Source organism: Melanerpes formicivorus, unplaced genomic scaffold (genome assembly GCF_026170545.1).
Source record: "Melanerpes formicivorus ecotype bairdi unplaced genomic scaffold, bMelFor1.0.p_v2 SCAF_269, whole genome shotgun sequence".
Lineage (NCBI taxonomy): Eukaryota > Metazoa > Chordata > Aves > Piciformes > Picidae > Melanerpes > Melanerpes formicivorus.
Window position 1 is genome coordinate 108,088 of NW_027142621.1, and position 7,579 is coordinate 115,666.

Sequence of the window (7,579 nt, forward strand, 5' to 3'; positions counted from 1 at the left end):
GAGCAATCAGGCTCCACGACCACATTTTTCAATCCCTCCAGGGAGCCGCAGCCCAAAGCAACACAAATGCACATTGCAGGTCATCGCCCCTCCATGGGGCATTCACTTACTGAGGCATCACCTGAGCTGGCAGGGAAGGCAACCAGCCTGGATGAGCAAGCAGCTCCTGGAGGATTTAAGGGGAAAAAAGAGGCTGTATCACCTTTGGAAGGAGGGGGAGGCTTCTTGAGGTATGTTTAAGGAAGCTGTTAGACTATGTAGGAAAAAAAATTAGAGAGGCAAATAAGAACCTGCACTCTATACTGGACCTGGAGGGGAGCACTGTGACTGAAGATGAGGAAAAGGCTGAGGTCCTGAACACCTTCTTTGCCTCAATTTTTAAGAGCAAGGCAGAAGTTCAGGACTAGTGGCCTCCTGAGCAGGGTGACAGAGTCAGGGAGCAGTCTAATGCCCCAGAAATCCATGAGGAATTGGTCCGGGACCTGCTGAGCCACTTGGACCCCCACAAGTCCATGGGACCGGATGGCATCCATCCTAGGGTGCTGAGAGAGCTGGCAGATGAGCTGGCCAAGCCACTCTCCATCATTTTTCAGCAGTCCCGGCTCACTGGAGAGGTCCCAGAAGACTGGAAGCTGCCAATATGGTGCCCATCCACAAGAAAGGCCGGTTGGATGAGCCAGGGAATTATAGTCCTGCCAGCCTGACCTCAGTGCCAGACAAGATCATGGAACAGGTCATCTTGAGTACAATCACACAGCACTTAGAGGATGGCCAAGGGATCAGGCCCAGCCAGCGTGGATTTCGGAAGGGCAGGTCCTGCCTCACCAGCCTGATCTCATTCTATGATCAGGTGACTGCCTGGTGGATGTGGGGAGGCCTGTGGATGTGGTCTGCCTGGACTTCAGCAAGGCCTTTGACACTGTTCCCCACAGCAAACTCCTGGCCAAGCTGTCAGTCCAGGGCTTGGATGGGAGCACAGTACGTTGGGTTAGGAACTGGCTGGAGGCTGAGCCCAGAGAGTGGTGGTGAATGGTGCCACATCCAGCTGGCAGCCAGGCACTAGTGGTGTGCCCCAAGGATCAGTGCTGGGCCCTGTGCTCTTCAACATCTTCTCTGATGATCTGGATGAGGGCATTGAGTCCATCATCAGTAAATTTGTGGACGACACCAAGCTGGGGGCAAGAGTTGATCTGCTGGAGGGTAGAGAGCCTCTGCAGAGGGACCTCGACAGGCTGGACAGATGGGCAGAGTCCAAAGGCATGAGATTGAACACATCCAAGTGCTGGGTTCTACACATTGGCCACAACAACCCCATGCAGTGCTACAGGCTTGGGGTCAGAGGGCTCAAGTCCAGCGAACATGGATTTAGGAAGGGGAGGTCCTGCCTCTCCAACCTGATCTCCTTCCATGATCAAGTGACCCATCTGGTGGACATGGGGAGGCCTGTGGATGTGGTCTACCTCCTGCACTTCAGCAAGGCCTTTGACACCGTCCCCCACAGCAAACTGCTGTCTAAGCTGTCAGCTCATGGCTTGGACCACTACACTCTATGCTGGGTTAGGAACTGGCTGGAGGGTCAAGCCCAGAGAGTGGTGGTGAATGGTGCCACATCCAGCTGGCAGCCAGGCACCAGTGGTGTGCCCCAGGGATCAGTGTTGGGCCCCATCCTCTTTAATATCTTCATTGATGATCTGGATGAGGGCATTGAGTCAGTCATCAGCAAATTTGCAGATGACACCAAGTTAGGAGCAGATGTTGGTAAGTTAGAGAGTAGAAGGGCTCTGCAGAGGGACCTCAACAGACTGGACAGATGGGCAGAGTCCAACGGGATGTTGTTCAACATGTCCAAGTGCCAGGTGCTGCACTTTGGCCACAGCAACCCCATGCAGAGCTACAGGCTGGGGTCAGAGTGGCTGGAGAGCAGCCAAACAGAGAGGGACCTGGGGGTGCTGATTGACAGCTGCCTAAACATGAGCCAGCAGTGTGCCCAGGTGGCCAGGGCCCAGGGCCAATGGCATCCTGGCCTTCATTAGGAATAGTGTGGCCAGCAGGAGCAGGGAAGTCATTGTGCCCTGTACTCTGCATTGGTTAGGCCACACCTTGAGTCCTGCGTCCAGTTCTGGGCCCCTCAGTTTAAGAAGAACATTGAGACACTTGAACGTGTCCAGAGAAGGGCAACAAGGCTGGGGAGAGGCCTTGAGCGAGCACAGCCCTGTGAGGAGAGGCTGAGGGAGCTGAGGTTGTTTAGCCTGGAGAAGAGAAGGCTCAGGGGTGACCTCATTGCCCTCTACAACTACCTGAAGGGAGGTTGTAGCTGGGAAGGGGTTGGTCTCTTTTCCCAGGCAACCAACACCAGAACAAGGGGACACAGACTCAAGCTGCGCCAGGGGAGGTTTAGACCCTAAACCTCCCTCCAACCTCCCTAAACCCCTCACAACCTCCCTAAACCATTCCAAACCTTCCTAACACCCCCAAACCTCCATAAACCCCACTCCAACCTCCCTAAAGTACCTCAAAACCTCCCTAACCCCCCAAAAAAATCTAAGTAACTCTCCAACCTCTGTAACCCCCCCCCAAATCTCTCTAACCCCCTGCCAAACCTCCCTAATCCCCCCAGAATCTCCCTAAACCCCTCTCCAATGTCACTAAAACACCTCAAAACCTCCCTAAGCCCCCTCAAAACCCCACTCCAACCTCCCTAAGACACCTCAAAACCTCCCTAAACCCCTCCCAAACCTAACTCCCCAAAACCTCCTTAGTCCCCCCAAATCTCCCTAAACCCCTCTCCAAAAAAATCTCAAACATCTCAAAAAGTCCCTAACCCCCCAAAACCTCTCTAACCCCCTCAAATCTCCCTAAAATTGCCCAAAATCTCTGTAACCCCCCAAAGCCTCCCCCCAAACCCTTTAAGTTTCCCTAAATGTCTCTTAAAGACCCTAAAAATACCCAAAAAATATACAGCATGAATCTGCAACAATCCAGTGTGGATCCTGCATGGATTTGCATGGATCCTGTGTAGATTTGCATGGTTCCTGCCTGGATTTCCATGGATCCTGCCTGGATTTGCAAGGATGCTGAAGGGATCTACAAGGATCAGGTATGGATGTGCATGGATCCTGCAAAGATCTGCAAGCATCCCCCGTGGATTTGCAAGGACTCTGCAGCTATCTGCAAAGATCTAGGGTGGATCTGCAAGCATGTGGTGTGAATCCTTAGCCATCCAGGCAGGATCTGCAAGGATCCAGTCCAGTCCTGGGGTGTTGTTGGGGGTTTTTGAAGGACCAAAGAGGTTTTGTGACTCCAGGGAAGCTGCTGGGGTACCAGGCAGGGCAGCTCCGAGGGGGTTTGGGGACCCCAAGAAGATGTTGGGGGGGCTGGGGCAGCCTCTAGGGTCCCACATGGATCAGCTCTGGTGGGTTCTTGGAGGACCAAGGAGGCTATTGGGAGGCCAAGGCAGCCTGAGTGAGGACTTTGTGGGGCTGGAGCAGGTTGGTGGGGGGTCAGCCACAGCCATTTATTACTAATTAATTTATTTTTAATTAATCAGACCCCAATCCCCCCTCCCCTGGCTAGAACCCCAAATGGAGATGTCCAAGATGGAGGTAGGAGCATGAGCTGAGGTGGAGATGACTCCAAGCCCTGGAGACAGAAGAGCTGAGGAGCATCAAGGAGCATTTCCAACCACCATAGAGAGAGCAACCAGCACTGAGAAAGGACCCTGCTGGTGCCATCAGGCCTTGAGGGACAGTTTGATGGTGGAGAGGAGGACACAGAAGTAGGGGAAGACCTTCTCCCCGCTGAAGGAAGCCACAGGAAAGGTGAAGATGCGTCTCTGGCTGCCCACAGCATAGAAGGAGACTTGGCCAACCTCATAGTCCAGGTAGACACCGATCTCCCCATTGAGGATGGGGACAGAGGTGTTGGAAGGAGCTGTGAGGGCCACGCAGAGCTCATCGTACTTCTGCAAGCCCCAGATCTGGGCGTTGGGCTTGAAGAGGACTCGACCCTTCCTCTGCACTGACTCCAGGGCCACCCCTACAGCCCAGAAGCGTCCGGAAACCTCCACCTCCCAGTAGTGACGACCTGAGGTGAAGCCCTGGCTGCCCAACATGCAGGGATCGGTGTCAAAGCGGTCTGGTCCCGCAGGCCACTGGTGGCCAGGCCTACCCCAGGCAGCCTCTTTGAGGTTGTCAGAGAGGATCACTTCAGGACCTGCTGTGGTTGGATCCAAGGTGATGTCAACTGGAGAGCAAAAAAGGGAGAAGGTGAAAAGTTGACCAGAGAGGAAACAGATACAAAATTGTCTTTGGTGGGGAAAAGGGGAGGAGTGGTGGAGCTGGAGGGGGAGGAGCTTAGACATAAAGAAGCCAAGAGATAGGGGTTGGAGATGGAGGATGTCCAGGTGAGCCTGGACACAGAGAAGCCAAGAGGTAGAGGCTGGAGATGGAAGTGGCCTCAAGGCAGAAGGTGGAGTGGGAGGATCTCCATCTCTGATGGACATCCAGACTTAATGCAGCACAGAAAACCTCAGGAATGGGAACTTGGTTCCTCTCCACTTTTGGTTACCTTCAAACTGCTTTGCTGTGTGGTAGTCCAGGGCCAGATGCCAGGTGGGCAGCCGTGGTTGGAGGCAGAAGGTCATGGTGTCCCTTGGGGCTGGAGCTGCAAGAAAGGAAAAGAGAGACCAAAACATCAGATGAGTGTCTTCCAGGTGGAGATATCTCAGCTCTTCACCCCTTTCTGGGTGAAGAAAAATGAGGGTCAACCACCACATTCCATCATGAAAGATGTCCTCTGGCAGCTGTGAAGGAGCTTCCTGGATTTGGGAGAAGATTCAAGGAGATGTGGATTGAATTCCATGAGGACCATGAGGAGCACTTTGGGATGGATTCATCTAAGCTCATAAATACACCCCCCAATCCTCAGGGAGTCCCAAAGTTCAAGGATGAATCCCCAAAGCTCATCTTAAATCCATCCCTGGTCCCACCACTCATCTTCTTGGACAGTTAAATCCAACCATGTTTGGTTGAGGTCCCAAAAGTGAGCTGAGGTGAGCCCAAACCGAGCTAAATTGAGCCCAGCCCAGACCAATTTGAGCCTAGCTCAGGCCCAAACCAAGCTTAGGCTGAATCCAAACACAGTGAAGGCTGAATCCAAACCAAGTTTAGGCTGAGTCATAACTGAACTGAGTCCAAACCAATCTTATGCTGACTCCAAACTGAGCCAAGGCTGAGTCTAAACAGGGCTAATTTGAGCCCAACCTAAGCTAATTTAAACCCAACTCCCTCTGGCTAATTTGATCCCAGCTCAAATCTAAAGCAGCTCCAGCTAATTTGAGCCCAAACCAGGCTAATTTGAGTGCAAACATGGGCAATTTAAGCCCAAACCAGCCTAATCTAAGACCAAACTGGGTTAATCTAAAACCAAACTGGGCTAATCTGAGCCCAGATCTCTCACATCCAGAGAAATCCTGCAGGAGGAATAGGACAAATTTTCTCCTGCCCCCTGCCCTACCCAGGAAAATGTGCACAGGGGAGATAAGAGCTGGGATCAAAGGGCCTCCACTCCAGGCTCTGAAAGGCAGCATGGGGCTGGGAAATGGGGCCCCAAACTGGGGACGGGGGAAGAGAGGCCCAAAACTAGGGGGGGGGGGGGGGGGGAGAGACCCCAAACTGGGGTGGGGGGGAGGAGGGGGAGAGGAGGGAGGGAAGGGAGATCCCAAAACTGTGGGATGGGAAGAGGGGCCCCAAAACCAGGCTGGATTTTCCCAGCTCTTTTCCACCAGGTGGTGAAATGGAAAGGTAGGGGGGGAGGAAGTGGGAAAAGGGTTAAAAATCTTTCCTGAATTGATCTTAAATTACCTCAGATTAAGCTAGAGGCAGGAGCCAGGTTGGTGCTCAGCCAGACTTTCCCCTCTTGAAGGCTTTCTTGGGGCTGTGTTGAGGTTCCTCAGCTGTTCTTTCTCCACCAGCTCCTTCTCTTCCACTTGGTTCTCCTCCTCCACTTGGTTGTCTTCTACCAGCTTCTTCTCCTCCAGCTGCTTTTTCTCCACCAGCTTCTTCTCAGCTTGGCTCTTCTTCACCACTTTCTCCTCCAGTTGTTTTTTCCCCTCTCTTGGGGTGTTTTTGGGGGTCCCTTTTACTCTGGCACTGGCTCAGCCCAAGCTCAGCCCAGTCTGCCTCTGCCAGCTCTTATCAGCCAGGGAGGGAAGAGGTCTCAAATCTTCTCCTTCCAGATGGAACCACCATGCACTTGGGCACCTCCTGCACCCTCTGATTGCACTTTGTTGGACCTTCTCAACAGAGGCATTGGGGAGGGAAAAAAGGCTCCTTTTGGACCTCAAAATGTCCAAATTTGGCTGCAGCTTCTTGTAGGCATGGCTGGGGAGATCACACCTCCAACCCTGGGGTCAGTTTTGGGCTCCTCACCTCAAGAAGAACATTGAGAGGGTGGAATGTGTCCAGAAATGGGTAATGAAGGTGGTAAAAGGTCTGGAGGACATCTGAGGCACAGCTGAGGGACCTCAGGTGGTTCAGCCTGGAGAAGTATCCCCCAGGTCACCCCAGCTATGGATTGCAGCTCAGCCAGGTTCAATATCCCTCACCCCCTGCCCTCTTCCCAGCTGGATTCATTGACCCTTGGAGGATCCCAGGGATTGGGCATTCAGGGATTTGGGTTCTAGAATTCAGGGATCTGGGGTTTAGGGATCTAGGGTTCAGAGATCTGGGTCCTGGAATCTAGGATTCAGGTGCCTGGGATCCAAGATTCAGGTATCTGGGACCTAGGATTTAAGGATTTGGGAATTTGGTGCCTGGGATCTAGATTCAGGGATTTAGGTATCTGGAATTCGGGGGTTTGGTAGCTGGGATCTAGGATTCAGGGATCTGGTTGGATCCCCACTCTACCTTGTCTGATCTCCAGTGAATGTTGGATCCACTCCACACTGATCTCCAGGGAACGTGGGATCCACTCCGCACTGGTTGATCTCTAGGGAATATCAAATACACTCCCCGTGCCAGGACTTGGCTGCCGGCTGCCCTCCAGCCACCACTTCCACCACCTCCCGGTCCCACCCCCTTCTCGCGGGCGTTTCTCGAAACCACAAACAATCTCCGGAGGAGGAGGGAAGGGGGAGCGGGGGAAGGGGGAGCGGGGGAGCCGTAATTCTCCCCCAGCCATGGCGGCTGGCAACACTGAAGAACCTCCAGTAGGGGACTACCTGCGCTGTCTCCTTGGATTTCTTCCTCGATCCCTTCATGCTCCTGCTCTGCGGCCACAACTTTTGTCGCCGCTGCCTCAACGCCTCCACCACAGGCGCTGGTTCCTGTCCCCAGTGCTGTTTACCCTTCCCCGCCGACGGTTTGCTGCCCAGCCGCCCCCTCGCCATCGTGGTGCTGGCCATCAAGGAGCTGCTGGTGGAGGACGAAGAGGTTTTCCCGAAGCACCACGGACCCTCAGGGATGGGACCCTCCTCTGTGCCAACTGCGCCAAGGAGCGAGGCCACCCCATGGTGCCCCTTGAGGAGGCTGCTGCTGGGGACAGGGTGAGGCAATGTGCCGCTCAGGAACCCCTCTTGACT

At 53.8% G+C, this 7,579-nt stretch overlaps 1 protein-coding gene across 3 annotated transcripts; it reads right to left on the bottom strand.

Moving 5' to 3' along the window:
* Nucleotides 1-3,513: 3,513 nt before the first annotated feature.
* On the bottom strand, nt 3,514-7,059 carry LOC137458656 (E3 ubiquitin-protein ligase TRIM7-like). Of its 3 annotated transcripts, none has more exons than XM_068170010.1 (4): nt 6,906-7,059; nt 5,862-6,292; nt 4,567-4,662; nt 3,514-4,242 (listed from the first exon to the last, which is right to left on the bottom strand). In XM_068170010.1, the coding sequence occupies exons 3-4, from the start codon at nt 4,640-4,642 to the stop codon at nt 3,731-3,733; spliced, it is 588 nt and encodes a 195-aa protein (XP_068026111.1). In that variant the 5' UTR covers nt 4,643-4,662; nt 5,862-6,292; nt 6,906-7,059; the 3' UTR covers nt 3,514-3,730. The 3 variants fall into 3 exon arrangements, with proteins under 3 accessions (XP_068026111.1, XP_068026110.1, XP_068026107.1); XM_068170009.1 differs by having other exon boundaries at nt 5,862-6,428; XM_068170006.1 differs by having other exon boundaries at nt 5,862-6,537.
* Nucleotides 7,060-7,579: the final 520 nt, after the last annotated feature.

What these genes read in the sequence shown, in the direction of transcription:
- LOC137458656 (XM_068170010.1), bottom strand. Translation starts at nt 4,642, where the DNA reads ATGACCTTCTGCCTCCAACCACGGCTGCCCACCTGGCATCTGGCCCTG. An exon ending in CACAGCAAAGCAGTTTGAAG is followed by an intron (nt 4,243 to 4,566) that starts GTAACCAAAAGT and finishes TTTGCTCTCCAG; the next exon opens with TTGACATCACCTTGGATCCA.